Source organism: Polyodon spathula, chromosome 6 (genome assembly GCF_017654505.1).
Source record: "Polyodon spathula isolate WHYD16114869_AA chromosome 6, ASM1765450v1, whole genome shotgun sequence".
Taxonomy (NCBI): Eukaryota; Metazoa; Chordata; class Actinopteri; order Acipenseriformes; family Polyodontidae; genus Polyodon; species Polyodon spathula.
Window position 1 is genome coordinate 11,999,001 of NC_054539.1, and position 24,359 is coordinate 12,023,359.

Below are 24,359 nucleotides of genomic sequence, written 5' to 3' on the forward strand. Positions count from 1 at the left end.
GCTACAAAAAAAACAGTTCCTGTATAATAAGGACAGTCAACTTAAGTTAATATAAGACTAGTTATTATAAATTACTAGGTTTAGAACACTGTGAGATGAACAAAACGAACGAAATATGTTTAACACTACATATTTCTACTGAAGGAATGGATCGCCGGAAGCCACATAAAGTGGCAATACTGCTCTATGAAATTGGCCACTGCGCCATGAGAAATACAGTTTGTCGCTTAATATAATAGTAATAAAAAAAAAAGTCTCAAAGTCTGGTACTATTTTTAAACCATCTATAAGCTATCTTTGCATCGTTTGCACGGTTAACGATGATACACGATCCCCATTTGATAACCCAGATTCTGATGGATTGAGGCTGAACTAGATCTGGGCTTGACACCTTTAAATTTCTGTACTGCAGTTCTGAGCTCATGCAGATGCTCGCCTGCATTTCGCTGTAAAAAAAAATTGCTGCCTCTGTTCTGTAGTGCTGAGTCATGGATTGTTCTCTTACATTTATGGTAATCAATATACCTCAAGACTGGGTTTGCAGCTTTTGGGACTCTCGGTATCAGAATCAAGGCGATTCCCTTGGTAACACGGCAGTATGTTGCATATTTAAATCAAAACCGAAATCCAGCTTCTAAGGTTGCAGCTGTGTCTGCCCTACATCCCGTTTTAGGATGATTGCTGCCGCTTTTTTGGTTTTGCTGAGACCTTACAGTATCCAGTGCGTCTTGTTGTTGTTATTGCTCTTATTGGGGACTATTGCTACAATTCTATTTTTCTGCTGCTGGCATCGCAAGCTTCGTAAAGGCAAACATCCTATTAAATCAGTGTTATCTGGTCGTTCAAGGAGTCGTGGTATGTATGAAATTCTTCCATTTCCAATGACGTTGTAATCTACCTTTGCAAATACCATTTATATATATATATATATATATATATATATATATATATATATATATATATATATATATATATATATATATATATATATATATGAAGACATTTCTCACATTTGCCATGGAATTATACTAGCCTGTTCTGTTGATGTCGTAGCTCAAGTCATGTATTCAAATGATCAGGGATTCTGCAAAGCACTGTCCAGCTAATACTGCGGCAGGCTATTTCGGCTAGTACATGATTAATCTATTCTTACATTCCAACTTTATATTCACTTAAAACTAGCTAATTGTGTTTGTATACGTTTGTGTCTGAGTTGTTGCATTTCATTGCATTGCACATTTTCACATATTTAGAAAATTATAGATGACTAAAAATTGTATTATCACCATCTTGTGCAGACATGTTCAGCAAATGTTAGAACGTTTGTCCTTTTTTCCAGAAGCTGGTCTCCGGTCACATCATTTTCGATCAGAGGTAAATAATTAATTTTTTCTTAGCTGTCAAGGTCATGGTAAGTAGCTTTATGTTTTCTACAAGGCTAACTACCAATAAGAAAGTTAGCTTACTATATCAATTGATAATTGATATAAAAAAAGGAAATGGCATTTTACCATCCATTAAAAACAAAGGTTTAAATCGAACCTATGCATACCAATGTCAATCATCTGTCTACCTGTCTGTATGTCTGATACACAGTGATCTATCTATCTATCTATCTATCAAACCCCTTTTTAATCAAAGTAAGTTAAAATAATACCAGATTAACAATATATAGTTTGTTAAATTACTTAAGTATTGTTTCACTGAGGTGCAGAAGACTAACACTGAAGATGTAGATATCTCAGTAGCTCCCCTATTGCTTACACTAAGTGAGGATATGATGATGTCGCATTTAGGCCCCCAAGTATAACTTGTACTTGAAGAAAACTAACGTCTGCTCCTGGTTGTTGTCAGGGTTACAGGCAGAGTCCTCGCCACGCCAGGAGGAGTGCCAGAGCTCGCGTTGCAGAGGAGACCCAACCCCTGGTGGAAATTCCTGAAAGTGAGCAAGAAGCAACTGTCAGAAAACGCAAAATCAGGAAAAGGGTTCAACCAGAATTTTACCACTCTGTACAAGTTACACCAACACGCAAACCTGTAGGTATTTTGTACCTTTTCTGTTGCTTTAGAAATACCATTCTATGATTTTTTTTTAAAGCATGGTTTAATGAATGTAAGAATAAAAAGATAAACTATAGACAACGCTTGCACAATTGAATCATTCCACAACTGAAAAACTAGGATTGTTAAAACAAGATGACATTCCAAATTAAGAGGACGATTTGAGGAATGAGATCATTGTTTCAGTGACTCTAGGTTTTATTCTTCCTGATGCCACCCTGCAGAATTTAGTTTCCCTTTCATCCAAACAAAATGCCTTCTACTACCTTAAAGGTTTGCTCTGTAATTTTTCTATGCCTGAACAAATTATATTTAGCTGCACACATTGTGTGTGATGTAAACTCATGCATATGGGGCTACTCTATACAAAGGAATAATAACCAAAAAATGTTGAGGTCAGAGGCTTTTCTTTTTTTTTTTTCTAGCGACCTGCTGTTTAATTGTGCTGCAACAAAACCATTTAAACAAAAATGTAGTGCTCAGTAGCTCAGTAGCTTTGTCAGTGCAGCTTTACCACGCCCCTTGCCCTTTTCCTATATATCTCTTCATTTTCCAGACTGTTTTAGGTGTTATGTGCTCACACCATTTGAAGCTGGTATGATGACTCCACATACAGTAGAGTCCTATGGGCAACACAGAAAGGGAGTGTATGCTGAATGTACTTACAGAAGCGGTCAGTACTGCCTTTTACAGTGCCACTAATGTCTCTGTATGTTAGTGGTAGATCCATCACTTTGGTTACAAGCAATTAAGCTATGAAACGGATTACTGAAATGTCTCCAGCTAAATTTGAGTATGTCATCCACCCACATTGGCAATAATATCACTTGTTTATCATGGTTATTTTTGAAACAGTTAAGACAGTCATGCTCCTTTAGATGGCGATATAGGATGTTGCTATACTGTATTTAATTAGTGACTCAAGCTTCAAAATACAATACAGAATACAGCCTAGTCACGCCTGACAGAAAGAAAAAACAGCCAAGAATGCATAATCATTCTGGAGCTGCTTCTAATACTGAAGGATGAGAGTATGTTTTGGTAAATTCCTTTCATTTGATTAATTTAGTAAATGTTCTCCCCCGCTTCTTCAGATTTGAGATTATTGTGGGATGTACATTAGCGCTACATTTTTCATTGGATATACTTGCCTAGTTATACCTATAGTTAAACACATGACAATTAGACTAAAATGTCACTTGACTTAGTTTCATATAGCTTTTCTCATTGTAGAACATCATAAGATTCTACCAAGCTAACCTTAATCTGATACAAGACCCATACCTATTGCTTTTCACCCTGGGTGTCATTTATGATCTTGTTGTTGACTGCAGTAGAGATAACACTTTGTATAAATAACACTTTGTATGATCCCTCAGCAGTGCTGAGGCCATCTCATTGTCTTGATGGTATGCATCAAATTATGTCTCTCTTGCAGTTTGTTTCTTTCTACAACGGTGCATAATGGAATGTAATCTCTGCAAGATCTTTATTTTGCAGGACGTAAGGAGAGCATACCATGATTCACATTACTCATACAAACACTGCAAACACAGGGATTTTAGAAATGACTCAATCGTTATTTATTTATTTATGTATTTATTATTTTTAAAATAATAGATCAGTGAGGTAGTGCAGGTAGTACAATATTACAAGGGTAGGGGTTTAGTGAGTCTTTAAATAAAATGCTTTTGTTCCGAAATTAGTTTTGCTAAAATAACACAGGTGCTTGCCTTACACTTTTATCTTTGCAACATGAAGATCTCAATTACACTATGTAACACAATTTTTGTTCCTGGGTAGTAAGTGTTATTTCCTAATTGCTTATGCCTCAAAAGTATAGAAAATGGCTGTTATTCCCCACAAACTTTGCTTTTGTGACCAGGACAGTGATATTTTGAAATTTACCTATTTCTAATGAGAAAATGGTCTTTTCGTTCACATAAAGTCAGAAAAAAACAACATATGAGTCCAAATTAACATGTATTTATACTAAAGTAATACAAAAATGACTACAAAAGATTTAGAAGTGAGTAGTTTTTCGGGATTTATGATTATACTGTAAACCACTTTCACGAATCAGCCCCCAAATGTAGTCTCCCATCATGTTCTCGTTATACTGTCCTTGGTAGCGGCATTCAAAGTCCAGTATATCCTGGTGGAAGTGCTCGCCTTGCTCCTCCGAGTACGCTCCCATGTTCTCCTTGAATTTATCCTACAGCCCATTGTGCTGTAGTTCTTCACCAGAGTCTCAACCAGCTCCACATAGTTTTCGGCCTTGTGATTGCCCAGGAAGCCCCGAACCACTGCAACAAAGCTGTTCCAAGCCGCTTTCTCCTTACTAGTGAGCTTCTTGGGGAATTCATTGCACTCCAAGATCTTCTTTATCTGTGGTCCGACGAAGACACTGGCTTTGACCTTTGCCTCAGACAGCTTAGGGAAGAAGTCTTGAAGGTACTTGAAGGCTGCCGACTCCTTATCTAGAGCTCTGACAAATTGTTTCATAAGGCCCAATTTGATGTGCAGTGGTGGCATCAGCACCTTCCGGGGGTCCACCAGTGGCTCCCACTTGATGTTGTTCCTCCCCACAGAGAACTCGGTCCGCTGTGGCCAGTCCCGCCTGTGGTAGTGCGCCTTGGTGTCCCTGCTGTCCCAAAGGCAAAGATAGCAGGGAAACTTGGTAAAACCACCTTGGAGACCCATCAGGAATGCCACCATTGCAGCCTCTTGATGCCATCTCAGAAAAATGCAGATATGTATCCACTTAGGCAGCTGGAACTAAACTGAACTGGTGGGCTTAAGGCCTCTGTATTTATACTACTATTTATATTACTGGAAAGTTCTAGAAAGTTCTAGAAGTTACTTCAAGTTTACTCAGCACTGAATCTATCTGGAATGTTCTGGAAAATAGGTACATTTCAAAATATCACTGTCCTGGTCACAAAAGCAAAGTTTTTGGGGAATAATAGCCATTTTCTATACTTTTGAGGCATAAGCAATTAGGAAATAACACTTACTACCCAGGAACCAAAAAAAAAAAAAAAAATTGTTACACGGTGTTACCAACATGTGTTAACAGCTCAATTAATGTTATTCAGTGGGTTTAGCCACAACATCTGCACATTCTTAGACTAATAAACTAATAGATTGTTCACTCTAATTGTATATCTTAGTTGTATATCTGGCTTTTGGAGATCAGGTGAAGACTGGTCTCTGCGAAGGTGCATCATACATCTCTTCACAATTTAGTTGCCTTCCTTTCGAACTAGTCTTTGAAGATGTTGAGGCAGGTTATGGATCTTTACTGCAGTGTGATGTAACCTTTACTAATGAACTATGTCCAAATAGCAATGTTTATCGATAGTGAATGCTGCCCTAATACTATTTGCACAAGGTCTCCTCAATCCAATTGGAATCCCTAACAATGTTGCTTTCTAAATATTCCACCACCTTAACACAAATGTGCTTCTGCAATATTCTCAGAAAGGGATGACCAAAGCATTCTATGTATACATCCCTTTCAATCTGGAAAATGATCATTGGAACCACCCTAGAATAAAAAACTAAATGTGTATCCAAATTCTGCTGCTAGTAAAAAAGAAAAAAAAAAAAAAAGATGACTGCCACAGTAACCAGAGTTGTGGTAAACCAATTCCCTTTTGAGATGTATTTGACAGAAATGCAAAACCAAGACAGTGGAGCAGCTCTGACAGTATCTGAAAAAACTTAATTTAGTAATTTAGTAATCTGGAGAACCGACAGACTTTTAAATCTCATTGAGTGTATGTTTTTCAGAATTGCATACCACAGTGTGGTATTCTTTATCCATGTCCCAACTTCTTCCAAACCTTTGACCACAATTGTATGTGTTTATTATATACCAGTAGTTGGTTTTGCCTGGTCTTGATTAAATGGATGGAAGGTCAGGTCTCGTAATTTATGACGTAACAGAAACCCTATGTCGTTATCCGTTAGCGCTTCAGCTTTATTTGGATGATTGCCTTTACCTTGTTTTAATTTCCCGTTCCTCTGCAGTTTCTCAGAGATACGAATGTATCAGCTTTACATCATTTTTTAAATGTATTCTCATTTTGTTGGTAATTAATGAAAATTCCTATCCTGTGGGTGTTGTCGAGTGATTGAAAACAAGACATTTTGTGTTTGAATTGAAAGTGATGGTCTCGAGGAGTCAATGGGTCAAAGTTCAAGTATATTTTCCTCTAGAGGAATTGTCACTTTTTGACGTCACTATTGTGGTACTATGCCTTTTTTCTGAATTGCTCAAGATGCAAATATACAGTGCTGAGAAAAAGTTTGTGAACACCAATGATAATTATGGAAATTCCATAGTTTTACCATGATAGCCTTCTTGAATCAAAATATTTTCTTAAATATCCAATAGGGTTTATATTAACCAATTCCATGTCTTTTGAAAGAAATTGATGTATGAATTAGACAAACAATGAGTAATTAAGATTCAGGGTATGTGAAAAAGTAAGTGAACCCCTGGTTTTGTCAGCTCAATTAAGGGGATAATTAGAATCAGGTATTTAAATAATTAGGTAGATCTTCAGGTGTGAGTTTGGGAGGCCGCACCCTATATAAAAATCAGAAACTTTGCCACGATCAAAATAAATCTGTGAGGACCTCAGAAAAACAGTTATTGATGCTCATCAGTCTAGAAAGGGTTACAAAACCATTTCTAAGGATTTGAGACTCCACCAATCCATTGTCAGACAGATAGTCTACAAATTGAGAAAGTTCAAGACCACAGTCATTCTACCCAGGAGTGGCCTAAATGAGAAACATGTTTGACGAAAACCAAACACTGCGTTCGAACAGAAGAACCTCATCCCATCCGTCAAGCATGGTGTTGGGAGTGTGATGGTTTGGGGTAGCTTTGCTGCCTGAGGACCTGGATTGCTTGCCATCATTGATACAACCATGAATTCTGCATTGTGTCAGAAGATTCTAAAGGAGAATGTCAGGCCATTCGTCTGTGAGCTGAAGCTGAACCGAAAGTGGGTCATGCAGCAAGACAATGATCCGAAACATACAAGCAGATCTACAAAAGAATGGCTGCAGAAGAAGAAATTCTGCATTTTAGAATGGCCTAGTCAAAGTCCGGACCTAAACCCCATCAAAATGGTGTGGCAGGACCGGAAGCGAGCTGTCCATGCAAGGAAGCCCTCAAATGCCACAGAGTTGAAGCAGTTCTGTTAGGAGGAATGGGCCAAAATTCCTCAAAACCAATGTGAGAGACTGACCAACAGTTACAGGAAACGTTTAGTTGAAGTCATTACTGCTGAAGGGGATGCAACCAGTTACTGAATCTAAAGGTTCACATACTTTTTCACACATGGATATTGAATATTGAATAATTTGTGGATAAATAAATGTATCATGTTTTTTGTGTCATTTGTTTAATCAGGTTCTCTTTATTTATTATTAGGACTTAGATTAAGATCTAATACCATTTTAGGTTTGAAATATGTGAAATATGTGAAAAACCTAGGGGGTTCACAAACGTCTTCTCAGCACTGTATATATATATATATATAATATATATATATATATATATATATATATATATATATATATATATATATATATACAGTGTGCTCCGTTTGTAAGAATCACTGATATAAGAAACAACCACATATAGTGATCAAAACCACTGGGACATCATTCCTACACTAACCATGCTAAAATACTCCACTTGTGAGAATCAAGCAAGCCGCTTATAAGAATCATTTCGGGGCAAACTGACTACCTGTAATACGGTACTTGATCTAGTGCAATGACCTGTACACCCAATTTTGAATTTTAATTTGATCACTTCTCACGTGATTAGGCAAGTACGTAGCATGGATAGTGCAATGATGCAGGAAACACTGCATTGTTTGTATTCAAACGTGTCTGTGCCACTGCATTGTGCAGGTATGTTTTTTTTGTTCTCTCTTAGTGAAAATGTGTTTCAATAAAGTGAATACACATTAATTAAATACGTAGAATACAGCAGTGTTATTGTGTGATGTGCATGTATAGGGAGTGGGATTGCGGTGCGGCGCGGTGAGGAGGAGTAGAAGGAGGGGGAGATTGCAGAGCTTTGCATCTCCGCTTAGTGAAAAACTGAGATTTGTATCGCAACAGAAAATAAGTAAGCCACAGATGCTTAAATGCAGTGGTAGTCCTGACAGTAAAATACTGTACTGTAATGTCATTTTAATTCAAAGTCCATTACACATAAAACGGCACTGCAGTTAAACTAGACACCCTCATGAGACGATCGCTTCTCAGGTATACTGTAGTAAAATAGGATTCTGCAGCCTTGAGTAAATGTAATGGTGATCATATAACAAGTTACTTATCCATGAGAACTTGTTTTGATGTATTGTCCTCAGTGATTGAGCACCATTGACATCTGTATACTGTGTTTAAACTGCTGATGGCATGCTTTTGGTAATTGTAATGCGACATAGTGGCCGAGGACAGTGTACATTTTCAGGCTGGAGTCTTGATTTACAGTTTTAAACTAGTGTTGGTTTTATTTTTCTTACACTGCGGTGGCGAAACAACCGCTAATAAAACAAACAAAATAAACCCCGCTCTCAGCCTGGAGCACTAACTAACAGTACCTTGTGTGGAACAAACACTAGATCTCTTACTAGAGTTTTGGTTTCTTTTTGTTACTTCTGCTCGCTTACACCTGTATAACCCCATCGCAAAGCTGTCGGCTAAGCCATGTCTATCGAGGTGTCATTAACACGCAGTTAACCAATTGACTATTATTCGTAACTCGTTAAGGAAAAGCAGCTGTGGGCATGCATACATGCTGGAACTCTTGACATCTAGTGGTCAACCCGTTACACTGCAGCCAGAGAACAAGCTCTTATTATTCTCATGCTAAGTTTGATTCTGCACGACAGTAATCATACCGGTCTACTTTTAAGAATCAACTGCTTATAAGAATCAAATCATCCGGGAAGTTATGTGATTCTTATAAACGGAGTGCACTGTATATTTATTATAATTATTTAAAGATAATCATTGATATTCATTATAGTTATTGAGGTAGGAAAAAAGTCCCTTACATTTCAGCTATATGTGATATTAGTTTAAAGATAAAAATGTTTTAAAAATATACATAATATGTGGTACTAATTATTTAATACTTCTTAGAAATTTGGTCACTCAGAAATAGTGCCGTAAACAATTTAATTTATTTGTAACGATGAAAAAGTAACAATGAGAAAACTCAATATTGGTTGGGTTATATATTTTTTGTTTAATTAACATGATATATTTGGTAAAGCTTTCAGTTGCTCAATATGAGCTACATTACATTGTTTACAATTGAATCCAGTTTACCAATAAACACTAAACCCAAATGGAACCTTTTAAGAAATTACATTGACTGAACAATGAATGACAAAAACCTGTATTCACAATAATTAAACAGGTCACAGGCTGGTACATTTTAACAAGATATTTTTAGCAACTGTTTGTACTGTAAATGTGTTCAGTAGGAATTAGACTACAGTGACTAATAATGGAAGTAAATGATCAATAAATCGGTAATTATTTACTGTCTGCCTGGTTTGATTTTTTCCAGAATGACGAAGAGTGCATATCCTATTTACAGACTAAATCTTTAAGAGCTATAGACAAGATCTTCATTTAACTTTCAGGTGACTCAAAACAGAAAGTACCTTCTGTCTGGTAATTGTGAGCCCTTGGACCAAAAGCATTTGTCTCAAGCAGAGTTTATCTTAATAAGTATCATTTATATACTGAAACCTTATTTAAAAATGTAGGCACTGTTTTCTTTCTCTTTTTTTTTTTTTTTTAAAAGCTGAGATATTGTAAATTTTGTGATTATTTATTATAATCTACAAGTTTTGCTTCCAAATTCAACATGAAGCTGTGTCTGTCCATGATGATAAGACTGGCCCTCTTCATTATGATTACCTTCTGGGTTTCATAATAAATGTACAGTGTTTTTTGGTTATTAATGTTGCAGTTATATTTTTTGCTTTATTGTGAAAATCTATTTTTATTTTGACTATATTTCCAGATAAGCCAGAATAGTTACAATGCAATCACTTACATTGTTTATTAGTTGTTTATCCTATGATGTTGGATTACAAAATGGTGGTTTGTCTTGTGAAGCCACAGAAGTAAAGCATGCTTGGGTTAGTTTGTGCAATTGGAGGCCTTTAAAAACAGCTACATACAGTATAAATACAATAAAACTATAGAAAAGAAAAGAGTTAACATTTCAATTTGTGTTATTGTTCTTTGGTAATCTGGTTATTACAAATAGGTGCTACTTTAAGATAAGGAGGATTTTTGTAACAGAATAAAATAATTTGTAAAGTAAACGTATTTGACATATTTTCAGATAATCATTTAAAAACCTGCATCACGTGTTTTATAATTTGAAAGCAACATTGTTTTCTGCCACCGTTGTTGATGAAACTATCAGTTGTTCTGTTTGATGTAACCGGTGATTATTGTTAGAATATTGTTAAAGGCAGAACATATAACGACAACACTGTTATGAAAGAAAACGGGGGGAGGTGGCAGTCGTGTTACAGACACTGCATCCTAATGTCGTGACCACACTGCTCTCTACTACATGCAGCTTTCTGACATGCTCAAGGAAATATCTTAAACAGGAAGAACGCCTACAAAATAAACATATTCCTAACCTTTGAAACATTTGAAAAAAGGCTGATATAACCTTTTATTATTATAAAACAATGACCGCAATATCAGGGTAATTCTAGGCGGAAACTCTCGTCTCCCCTGGCCAATCTGTTCACTTTCTCCTGGGATTTGACATCATCTCGGGCTTGGAACCAAGACACAAAAAAATCGGTAGTAGGGAAATACACCACTGGAAGGGTGTGGTTTCACTAAGGTGGAATTACACATTTCTGCATCATTTTTTAAAAACGGACCTTCATTAAAAAGAAAGATTGCATTTTGTCATCTGTTGTAAGCATGAATACAGCGGTAAGTCTATTTATTGTCCTGACGGGGGAGCCAAATACAATTGATTTAATCTATGTAACTGGTTCATAGGTTTTGGTTTTTATTGTTAACGCAAGTCAGGAGACCATTGAGAGGTTTATCAAACCACGGACCACAGCGCTTCTGCATTATCTCAATGAATTTTCAGCTGTTACCTTTTCCAAATCCTCTTATCAGAAATGGTGAGGATTTAATATTACACTATTGTGTGTTAAAAATATAATGCCAATCTGTTTTGATATTTACATAGTTAAAAAAACAAACAAACAAAAAAAAAAAAAACTAATTATTCCTGTTGTCTCCATAGAGCTCTGGGTCTGGAAACGCTTCTCATCGCTGTTCTATGTCTTCATCCGCGGATTTTTCTGATGAGGATGATTTCAGTCAGAAATCTGGGTCTGTTTCTCCAGCGCCAGGAGATACACTACCGTGGAATCTACCGAGACACGAGCGTTCCAAGAGAAAAATACAAGGAGGATCCATTCTGGATCCAGCAGAAAGAGCCGTCCTTAGGATAGCTGGTAAGGCTTTCCCCCCTGTAGTCTTCTGAATGCATATTGATTAGGACCATGGTGAGAATGGGGATTTAAAGAATTGTGATTTGGGTGTAGGCTGCGGTGTGTCATTCAAATAAAAAAAAAAAAAAGAAATTCATTTACCCGGCTAAAATTTAATTTAAAAAAATGTTTACTTTTAAACTGTTAGATAGTTAGCAGTGTAGCAATCGGTTAAGATCTGGGTGAAAAATTATTTATCGGTATGATGATAATGTGCATGTGTTAATGCTGTAATATTATTATAACATTTGTGAAGAATGATTATTTTGTTGTGGCTATGGTTTTCCATACGTATTTTTCCAAGCCGTGTATATGAATTGTCAACATTCATTTTGCAACTAATTATTATTATTATTATTATTATTATTATTATTATTTATTTATTATTATTATTATTATTATTAAAAATATACCCAATATAACAATCATTATATTACAGTAGTGCTGTAGTAGAACAAATACTTAGGCTGTACAAAAAACATCACACATATGAAAGCCATTGTATTTGTAAGATCGAGGAGTATTTTAAAATGCTAATTAACACCTGGGTGCATTTTAAAGTATTAACAGTAGGCTTGTAAAATACACGCGTTTTTTTTTTTTTTTAACTGTAAATGTATAAATGTTTTATGCTTGTCTGCAATTAAAATGTTCTTTTGTTATACTGTGGTACTTCCCTATATATATATATATATATATATATATATATATATATATATATATATATATATATATATATATATAACTGGTTTACTAGCTTTCTTCTCTTTATTGTAATTTGATCGTCTTGCCCACCAAAATGCAAAGAGCAAGGTAACGATCTTATTTATTTTCAGCAACAAGAACATCTGGGAAACACAGATTCAGATATATAATAACCCACCTTTGTTCTCATTTTCCTAAGCCTGTAATCTCCTCATAAAAGCAATATATAAATTGCGTTGGTACTGGAATAATCCCTGATACAGTTGGCTCGAAAATACCTTTACATTGGAATCCTTGATATTTTATAAAATATGAAAAGCAAGTCTCTTTTATACATATTGATTCAGTCTACCGGGAATTCATCAATTGCTGGCGAGATGGTCACTTTGAACCACGTCGTGGTTTCTAACTAGATGGTTTTGTAAATAAGAGAGTGCTCCTAGAGAGATAGACAATCACTTTGGAATAGTACAGTAAATGGGCTTTGAATTGAGTGCTCGTTTTTTTCCACTGGATGGACACAGCTCTTTACGAGAATTACTTACTGACTTAAAAACCAGACTACTATATTACCACCTTTGACCACCTGTACTGTTTATATCATAATACAAATGAATGTTTGTGTACGTACAGTAATCACGTGTGCACACCATGTATTCCACCCATTAAAAGACATCTGAATATTCAATTGTAACGACAATTTTGTGTTGACAAAATGAAAAATATCGAACTACTGTATGAGTAATCAATAGGTGCTGTCAAATTAGACGAAGAATATGCAATATCATTGTATTGAATTAATAATTTGACATTATTTAAACTGACGATGATGGTTTGTAAAGCAGGGATCTCCAACCCTGGTACTGGAGAGCCCCTATCCAGCAGGTTTTATAGGAGTCTTTACATCATCAGTGGCTAAAGATCTGGAACACCTGTTAATCTTGACTAATTAAGCCAATAATTGGTTAAATTAAGTAACTGAGAGATTGGTTGAAACGAATCTCGCCAGGACCAGGGTTGGAGACCCCTGCTGTAAAGCTTATCGCTCCTGGCTCTCACAGCATACTCGTCTTGCTTTAGGACCAGGACGGGACCATTTTGAATGAGGGTGGGGGGTGGGGGTGGGGGAAATTGCTGCTTTAGTTTACACCCTACCGGCGAACACAGAAATGTAGGAATGTCCATGAGAGTGTTCTTGAATAAAATACAAATATTTTGCATCCCTGATAAGCCTGTTTTGCAAAACACACACACACACACACACTCTATATATATATATATATATTATATATATATATATGATAGTATATATAATAATATATATCATATATATTTAATACAAAATACTGAAAAATGTATTCATTTCCTATATTTAATCTTCCACAAAATACTGACAAAAATCAATTTCCAGTCAATTTGACATTTTTAATTCCTACTAGACTTTACTTTTTTTTCCCGGTTTCCCATTAAATTTTTTCCTAGATGGTTCGACAAATGCAGGACAAAGTAAACACAGATTTAAATGCAGCAAACGCTGTTGTCATTAGGGTTTAACAAACAATGTAGAAGTATACGTTAAGCTATAGATCTTTTTAACGTGTGTGTAGATTTTAAACGAGGAAAGGACGCATACTGGTACATATAACGAAATAAAATGGGCAGAAAGCAAAGAGTATATACAACATACTTGAAAGAAGTTGTTATGCATAGCATTGCGACAGCTGCTCACTATGGACCGGTATTCATGAGGTCCCTTAGCTAGTTTTCTGCAGCTGAAAGCACGGTAGAGATTTCCAAATGAAATCAGAGAAGGAAGCCTCGTTTTCCATTGGAGTTTATGACTCGGGGAGGTGGAGAGGGGCGTTTCCTTTCGCAGACGCGCTGATCGCTTGCATCCTTCTGCGGCGAGTCCAAGGCTCCTTAGACGAGCCTGCAGTAAGTGCCCAGTTTTAAAACCCTGTCATGGCTGAGTGTTCACCCCCTGCTGCTTATGGATATGCAGACGAAAAGGAATACCTTCAGGCGTATGAGGTTGTACTTGGAAGACATAAAGGTAAATGCTCTTGCATAATTGTGTACCTTTAATTGGGCCAAATTAACGGTCTGTAAGGGCAAAGGGAGCCATGCCCTTAATCGCCGCGTGACAGACCAGTAAACAAGTGTTTGCTTACACGGTTTTGCTATTTACTGCTTCTAGCGAGGCTAAATGCGATTCGACTGTGTTACACACTGGTTTTGCTGCGTAAGATGTAAAGTTTTAAGATTTAACTTTGCTCGTGAGCGCATGAAGTGCTGCATTGTTTTAAACCTGAGTGCGATCTCTGATGAATGGGCGTTATTTTCACCACGACTAGGGAATGTTAAAATACTTATGTTTGTTAGAGCATGTTGTTTATAAGTGGTTCTACTGCAAATCTACAGCACTTGTAATTTAGGAAACAAGGTTATGTAAGAAATGTTAACGTTTTTTAATATGGATGGAGATTATAATAATGTAGGTGGAAGATAACGTTTTTGTTTTGATTTCTCAGTAGAAGTGATCATTATTATTGTTTTCTTGTGATTTGTTAAGTGTGCTATAGGATGCTGCTGCTGATGAATACTAGTAGAGACTGGGTCTTGGAAGGGTGTGGTACCTGTTTAATTCAGTGCTGTAAATATCTTTCATTTTGTATATCTATCTATCTATCTATCTATCTATCTATCTGTCTATCTATCAATCACATAATTCATTTGATGTGTTTTCATGGATAGAAATGGTCATACAATATCAGGCCAGGTTTAACACCCTCATGCCAGAAAATACAAACAGTGTCATTGCAGACAAAAAGATCCAATGAATATAATGTATATGCAAAACAAACAAAAAAAAAAAAACCCTGATCAATACAGGGGATGAAGTTAAGTTGCTCTTTAGTGCATCATGTGTGGTGCTTTTATAGACCCAATTTGTACTGCTTCTGAAAGCCAGTACAGTTATTACGGGAAACCTGCAGAAGACATTACATTTCGAACATCTATTCCAACAATCCAGGGCTTTGAACTGTATGACATCATCTTTCAGTGCTTTGGCCTGGCTAGTCTCAGTGGAAACAATGGAATTCAATTGAAATTGAAGCATATGTAGGCAGACATAATCACATTTTTTGTTTTGGTTTTTTCACATATTTTTTAAAATAGTTAAACAAGATTCTGAATTGTGGGAAAAGGAAACAGTAAGCTGTTGGTTCTGGCTATTTTGTATTTCATGTTAGCCTTTTTGAGTACCAAATTAGATTTGTCTCAGCTGTTGGATATTGAAATTAACAGAGTCAGCTGTGCAAAAGCTTAAGGCTTGGACCCAGTAGATGGAAACATATGATGTAGCATCATTTGGAATTTGTGACTTTTTGTCTGGAGGCAGTAGAGTTAGACAATAATACAAAAGATCTTTTTTCAAATATGTTTTTAAAAAACTTGATCAAAACAGGCTTTTGCAAAACAAGTCAATATCTTTACTGAGAAAACAAAAAGTGGCATGTTTAGACTGCATGCCTTTAGAATCTTGCATTGACTACTGTACTGTATGCTGTGACCAAGGATACTTCATAATCAGTGCTTTACCACTGTGTGTTACAGTAAATCAAAATAATAATAAAAAAACAGTTATAGAGAAGTAGAACTTGTTGCATATTTTGTGGACCATGGGGGTTATGTAAGGATACTCGCAAAGTGATTTGCAGTTGTAAAACCCCCATAATGCTGCCGTAAATCGTGCTCAGCAGCAGTAAAGTTTGATTTTATCAGTCGATAAAAATGCAGTATATGTAAAGAATGGTGCTCACCTGGAGTTCTGCACCAGCTATCAAATTTGCACTTTGTCATCATTAATCATGTTGAAATGCATTCAAAGGAAGAAAAGAGTACGGAATTGGTCAGGATCTGGATACTAAGCAGGTGCAAACATTATAATATGATGTAAGGGTTTTGCCTTGCACTTAGACAATTGCTGACCCTCTGTGGACAGGCTGGCTGGTGGTGGTGACGTCAGACCCGGAAGAACACAGTACTGTAAAATTTCAAAGTAAGAGTTGCACAAAACAAACACTGACTGAACAAACATAATGGCGCGGTGGCCAAAACAAATAGACAAACAAACAAACTCTGCAGATATGCTAAATAAATCAAGTATCGCGTGGGTGTAAAACCAGCTCGAATAGCAATTATAATTATTTAGTAAAGCTTACTCCCGACTATCTCTCCGTTTCTCTGCACACTGAACACCCTACCCTGAGTGACTGTTTCGTGTATCTATTTATACAGTTGTGCTGGGATTCAATTACTAATTCATTATCAGGGCTTAAATTTCAGCACATGATCGCGGGAATTGCACGTTTTCCAAGTTGCGCCCACATATCTGCAACTTTCAGTGCGGGAAAATCCTGCAGAGATATTTTAAGAGACCGAGCTACTGTATTTTTCCACCCAGTTTAGAATGCCTGAAACAGTCTCTAAGGAAGTGCGTGTCAGTGACTAAAGCACCATGAGCCGCATTCGGAGTAGTTCTGGTTAAAATAAATAAAACTAGTGCTGGATATTTTAAGTGCCGCAAGACTTTATTCTCTTGTATTTGATTCTCAGCCACTATCTTTAAACATTATAGAAACTCAGTACACTGCAGTAAGTAAACAGTTTTGAAAAAAAAAGACAGTATTAAGTTTGTCTAGGTGTTTTGCAAGCAGTGGCTTTCGGTTTAACTCTTAAAACTCAGCCCCATTCATTTTGGGGCGCCAGTGCAGCGAAGGTTACGCACATATTACTCAGCCACCTGTCTGACTCATAGATTGTTTAAAAGTACAGAGTTAGGGTTTTTCAAAGACATATTCAGTGTGTGTATGCGGTACTCCTAGCCGGAACTATAGTCACCTGAAGTTAAGCCTCTCATCATGTGACAGAGTTCACAGCTTAGGTTTCGAGTCTATTGCTCGTCATTATAGCAGCTAGACTGAAAGGGGCGGTATCATTGGAAAGCTTAGAAGCTCAGCAACCCCCCCCAAACACACACATACACATTTCATATTTAGATTCAGTGGTACAATGCTTTTTTAATTTATTTTTTATTTAGCCATCTATGATTTACTATATATATATATATATATATATATATATATATATATATATATATATATATATATATATATATATATATATATATATATATATATGCATGTATAAACTATCCAGTAGTTAAACATACATAAATGAAAACAGTGAACAATAGGCAGAAATAGGGCTGAGTGTAAAGAATTAAAAAAAATAAAAATAAGTGGAGCGCTGGTTAAAAAGAAAAGCACCTTTTTCTTCTGCTGCATGCAAAAAATTCACATCTGGCAATGGCAAAAGCAATGGAGAGTGCTCCATCTCACAGTGATGAACAGCTGTTAGGTCTCCTGAAAGCACCTTATTTTAAAGCAACATCAGTGTGAATGATGATGCAGTTTTATATATATATATATATATATTGTTTTTCTGGATCACAGACACCAAGTAGGCCTTTAATCTTAATGGGCGTAGTATATTACCTTGTTTGTTGGTGGTTAATTACTATCTTCAGTCCATTTTGTTCCAGTACCTAGGTGTGTCTGCCTTCTCCTGTCATAGCCTACATCTATCCGTTATTAATCAGAATAAGATGAGCAGTTTGACTATCAGTATTCCGAATAAGACCAGACATTCTGATATTATTCCAAAACATCAGTTTTTATCTCGAGCATGTGAAGTTCTGTCACACATGTCCAATAAAAGCAGTATTTTTAAAATATATTTATATTTGGAATACTGATTTGTTATGAATTCCTATTCCAAAAAAAACAGTAGCAACCGTGATTAATTGTGGGGAATGTGTTTGTCATATAACAGCAATCTTGTGATCAATGAGACTGTAATGCTTTTGAACAGTACAAGTAGTCATACATATGTTTGTACAAGTAGTCATACATATATGTGCTATAATTATATGTGCTGTTATATATATATATATATATATATATATATGTATATATATATATATAAATATATATATAGGGGTAAAGTAGAAAAAAACATGCAAAAAGTGTTACAAAATATTTACATAACCTTATATATGTTTATCTTACAGTGACTACTGTACTGTATGTTCTAATTGTGGCCAACTGTTCCATACATTGACAAAAAAAATGAGAAAGATCTAATTAACCTTTACATCAGAAAATGCATCTTCCCCATGATCTCTTGCTACTCCCATCATGTGAGTTCAGAATACAGCAACAACAATAATTATTCCTGCACCTTTAAAAAATGGATGTGGAATAGCAAGAAATAGTGCAGACTCATTCTGCCGCTGGTTAAGAAGATGCACTGTATAACATGCAATGAGATTTTAGTTTTTGCTGAAATGTGCACATTTTTGGCCTGTGGCTGTTGGTTAGAATGGAAATAGTTGCTATATATTTATTTGGACAAATAAGGTTATTAGAATCAGGAAAAAAAATAGACGAGTAGAATTGAATTGCGTGATGGAGTCTGTACTGAAAGTAGTTTATTATTACTTCCATCAAAATAGGACTATATTCTCAGAGCTATTTACCTCACATAATCATTAGCATGTTTTTTTCAGAAAGGAAATCGCACTTAGCAAAGTTACCAAATAGCTGAAGCATTTAATGTTGGAGCTTGAAATAATATAGAAAAAAAAAAAGTTTGATGGCCTCAACGAGACGTCGTAATTATAGAATTGTAATTGGTGTTTTTTTCTTTCTTTTAGTAAATTTTTTTACATGTTACTGTTGACCTGAACCTGTACTATATATATATATATATATATATATTATATATATATATATATATATATAATTTATATATTTTGTAAACATAATGACACGACTGCATCAGTCTTTCATGTTGAAATATTTCTATCAACTATAATGGTACAGTACGTTTGAGAAACATTTTTTTTTTGGTACAATTGTGGTTTATTGTTGAATTTTATAAATGTTTTGCTTTTTGTAAGAGAACACAGATGCCATGAGGATGTTTACATTTTGTAAGAGTTGCACTCACATTTTAATATACAGTGCTGCAGTAGTGGCATGTTCTGAAGGTTGGAATAAACTACTGTATGCTACATTATGCATTTAACATGCACTGCTGTGTGTATAACACACAGTGTATTTCCAAATTGCTGTGTCACTTTAAGCTAAGGTATTCTTTTATTTATTTATTTTTTTAATATAAAGTAAAAGGAACAACCTACAAGAAATTCAAAGTAACAGATAGACCTAGATAATGTAGATTGAATTGAGAGCTTTTGGTTATATAATATTTTGTTTTCCTTTTTTGATAACTGGAGCATCCCCCCCGTTATACATTTTAATGGAAGAAATAATTTGTAAAAGGTTATGCTCATAAACTATAGTACTTTATGTAATTAATAAAAGTTTCTTGTTTATCCTGTAATAAGTACAGTTTTAAAAGGAGTTATGTTATTTTATGTCCAGTTTGGTATAAAGCTGCCAATAACTCTCAACTTATTATTACTTGCCATTTTTAATTGCTATGTTTAATTCTTTGTTTACATTAAAAACCAAAACTAAATTTTTTCAACTAAATGTAAAGGCATGTAATTGAACCTTTTAGAATTCCAGAGGTCACATTCCCCATTTTGGCCCTTATAGAAATGGCCATTAAAGCAGAGTTTTTAAACATTTGATTTATTTGACGTGGGTGTGCGAGTTGCATTTTTCAATGCTGATGTGGTAATTGTCCTTACACATGAAGAGTTTCTTTCATTCACTTGGAAAGATTACATTAGCGTGGCAAGAAAGGCGTGTATTGTCCATGTGCTCTAATCTTAAACAAGACTGTCAGATTGAAAAATGTACAGGGCTTCTGCGTAACACTTCATGCAGAGCTAGCAACCATGCAGTGTCCAAGGGGACTCAAAGAATGTCATTTTAGAAGAGCTGCAGCTTTCCTTTAGTTGCCATTTGATTTGTCCTGGTATATGGGCAGGGTTTTACATTAATACTGTTTTTACACAGTCATCCATGTTGTCTTATAGTGCTGCATGAACCAATTATGCGGTTCAAGCTCTCCACAGACGAGGGTCATTGGTGTTGATTAGGCTAATTTACTATTCCAAGTGAAACAAGTTAAGAAACAGCTGCTTGTATTTGTGTAGATCGTTGTTCTCCAGAGTCCATGGAAAAAAACCAATCATCATAGTCGCATAGTAACTCAGTACCAATGACCTTCGCCTGATTGTCAGCAATGATTTCTGTGGAGAGCTCAATCCGAGTAATCGAACACTCGGTTCGTGCAGCACTATTGTCTTGTGGCTGTCTGGCGTAACTTGATGCCTCCAAACTTTATTGCTTTGTCTGGCAATTTTTTGGGGATCAGACATCTGCATTGGCTATGATATTATACTGCATAGCCTTGTTAAAAAAATAAATACAAAAAATGCATATCCTTACAGTAAAATTAAAAACATATTACTAGGATTGGTACAGTAACATTTGGTTACATGTTCAGGTACTCAGTCTGTTACAGTGCAATAAGATAGGGCATTTTCATCAGACTTGTCCAACATTAATAGCCTTGGTGGCTATTTATTTGAGAAAGCTCCTTTGCAAACACAATCAAGCAATAGAAAAAGGGTCCCTATTTTGAACCCATTAACAAACTAAAGCTGTTTTTCTAAAGCCACATGTATATGTTCTTCTCTAGGTATGTAAGTTTACCATGTTGAGTATGGGATACAACCAGTGAGGTACATGTAAGCTTAACAAAATCGCTAGCATGAGTTGAGGTACTGCACTTACCTAGCAAAAGCTTCACCCCCAAACATGAATACATACATTACACTGAGAAAGGGAAACAGTTTTAATTAGCATTCAGTCTAGTAAGTCACCCATTGCAAACACAGATCAATGACATTATATCACCTTCTATTAGATACCCAGACAAGTGAATATCTACAGAGACATTGGTGAGTTCTAGTTCAGCATATACCTGCATACCTTTCTGTACAGGGTGTCTGTTTAAATTAAGGCTATTTCAGTAAATCACATCACCGAAGTCTTAAGAGCTGAATAGCAATAGTTATTAAGATGGTGCATTTAGAGTCCTTCCTATTTCTAAATAGAGCCCCTGCAGTAGTTTGGAATGTGTTGTAGCTAATTAATGAAAGAGCTTAAAATATTCCAAATGTAAGGGTTCTCAGACATGCTGACAGAAATGAACAGGCAGTATGGAAAAGCAGGGTTTAGGACACAGCGGTTTGTTGGCACAGCATGATTTGCAGAACTACAGTGTTTTACAATTTAGTTATGCAGGGGCATGCTTCCCATCATTCTTGTGTGGATGAAAGCAGAGACAGGGAAATGTCTGCCACACAGTTTGTACTTCTGTAGATGTGTAATGAAAATAGCGCTGCGCTTAAATGAGGCGTATGACAGCACTGACCTTTGAACGAATGATCATGCACTCAAATTACTGCAAAAACCTGAATCCCAAGCTGATGTATAAAAATAAACAAATATCCTACTCTCTTTTTAAAAGAGAAAAGGAAGCTGTATTGCTACAGCAACACCTTATATTTCCAGCATAGCACTACCTTATTTTATAATTAAATCAGCAACTGAAATATATTCATATTTTTCACTGGGTTTATGTCCTTTATCTGGGTCTTGCTAAGCTTGTACTTTTTCTAATACCTTATAAATGGTCTGGATATTGAGTTGAGAATACCTGGGCTTTGCATACCTAATTGAATGCCTGCTGCCCAAGAATGCACTACTGAAAAGGGATTAATGTGATCAGGTATGTTAAGCATTAACTATGATAAGATGTGTTATTTTGGAAAGAGCGAAGGAGGGAACCAGGGAAGTGGTGGAAATGTAATGGGCAGAGGATGTGTGAAATGTATTCATTCAGAAAGAGAAACAGAGCTTGGATATCACAACATTGATTGATTGGAGCGTCTGTGAATTATTTAGATACGTTCAAGCTCTAACAGCAAATGAATATAAGGGTGACTAATGGAGCTAGGAGACTTCTGTCTTGCATACTAAGTTATCCAGCTTAAGGTTTCTTTTGTCTAACTGCTAAAATGTTGCATATTTTTTGTTTGTTGAGTTAGCATTTGCTAGCTGTAATAGGTGGAACTTCACCTATTATATTCCCTTCCGGCCTGGTCCTGGTGCCACAGATGTGGTCATGTTAGTCTACTTAGGTTTTCTTTGCATACAGGAAAAAACACAGGGCTCAGGGGGATTTCAAATTGTTTTTACCTTTCATACATTGATTTATAGCATGCATTGCAAGTGAGATAAAGTGTAGCCCATTATGGTGTCTTTGTTGTATAGTCCAAAGGGTGTCTGTGTCTGTTACTGAAGGCTCAGATAAAGAGTGTGCTAGTGGGGGGCTCCCGAGTGACACATATGGCAAAGGCTGTCTGTGTGGAGCGCAGGATGCGCCCTGTAGCCTGGAAGTTACCGGTTCAAGACGTTAAAAACTATGGCACTATTGGTTGTGTGTCGGTAAAAAAGAGTCAAAATCTACTCAGATATGGTTTTTGTTTTTCAATGTTACTAATGGCTAGCGCTACATAAGCAGTGTTTATACATACAAGCACGCATTTATATGTGGTTTAATTACCATTATATATCATAAGCAACCCATATTTTACTGTAAAGGTGTTTAATCACACACAGAACAATGTAATGTAAAGCATTATTCAAATGCTAGGGGCACAGTAGAATGTACCGATCAGTGCTAAACAGTACATTTCTAATAAGATAGTGGAAATCCTTTAAGAAACTAATGTACCGTATAACTGGAAATTTTGGCTGGTATTAAATTTGCAGATTTGCTACCTTGGTAGATTTTGACTGTTTTTGAATTGGCATTCATCACTTAGCACGTTCACAAAGAAAAATGTCAGTTAAGTAAACATGTATTTAAATGTTTTTTAAATTTAAAAGTAGAAATACAAAAATGTCAGTTTTAATTTAAAAAACATTCAAATATATGTCATTGTTGCAACTTGGAGAACAAAAAAAGGCCTTCTAAAATGAGTTACAATATTTATCGTTTTTATATAGCCCTTCAGTTTTAAGATATCAGTAATTGGACAGGATTACTAACTGTAGTACACTTTAACAATAGGCATTTGCTAACTCTCAGTTTTAAAACTTAGCTCTAGTTCATTAACATGACACAGTGCAATGATCACAGTATCATGTAGTATTTGTAGGACAGTATTGCACATGTGAAAACTTTAACAATAAAGCTGAAACTAAAATGCTTTAAATTTAAAACTGGTTAATAGACTAGCAAGAACTTTTTTTATACGGTGCAGAACTAATTTATTTTGACATATTGTTTAGGGACTTTGCGATACTTGCACGGTGTAATATCTGCACGTATCGACGATAACAATCACAAATTTGCACCATTGTTACAGATTATTTCCAAGTCTGGAATAAACAATTTTGGCTGCTACTTAATTAACCCCTTGTAAAAAATAAAAATAACACAAAACTGCTTAACGTAAAAAAGAACAGACGTACAGTTACCACAGTAGCAGGCGCTGTTTACACAGCCTCAGAGTTTCTGATCGCATCATAAATTCCAGATTTCATAAAACCCCCTTTAGTTCCTGTTCAACTAGTCCCCAACTTTGTTCCCCATATTTTGTTTTTCATTGCAATTAGTACTAAGTTAGTACTCAGCTGGGGATGATCCTGAGGTAGTACCTATTAGCAAGTCCGCAACTCCATACTAAATCTACAAGTTCGTTGCAATTGACCCTGTGTGTTTAACCAGGGTGAGTGAACCAAGACGAGGACCACAGTGTGTTTAACCGGGATTCTTACCATACTTTAGAAAGGGATTCATTTAGGGGATTTTAAACCCACAAAAGTATATAGTTTGTGCAGGGAGAAGGTTCCTGGAGCGGGACCTCCCTTTTAGTGG

At 35.8% G+C, this 24,359-nt stretch overlaps 1 protein-coding gene across 14 annotated transcripts in view; it reads left to right on the top strand.

Annotated features, from left to right (window-relative positions):
* The first annotated feature begins 472 nt into the window (after positions 1 to 472).
* Positions 473 to 24,359, top strand: part of LOC121316843 (dystonin-like) — a 184,373-nt gene continuing 160,486 nt past the window's right edge. For 9 of the 14 annotated variants that reach the window (XM_041252095.1, XM_041252101.1, XM_041252099.1 and 6 more), the window contains exons 1-4: positions 480 to 855; positions 1,340 to 1,374; positions 1,855 to 2,037; positions 11,408 to 11,621. In XM_041252095.1, the coding sequence (XP_041108029.1) occupies positions 675 to 855; positions 1,340 to 1,374; positions 1,855 to 2,037; positions 11,408 to 11,621 (613 nt within the window). In that variant the 5' untranslated portion in view covers positions 480 to 674. Of the gene's footprint in view, positions 856 to 1,339; positions 1,375 to 1,854; positions 2,038 to 10,911; positions 11,083 to 11,188; positions 11,283 to 11,407; positions 11,622 to 14,261; positions 14,416 to 24,359 lie in introns of those variants that run through there. The other 5 variants (XM_041252112.1, XM_041252097.1, XM_041252105.1 and 2 more) reach the window with 5 other exon arrangements.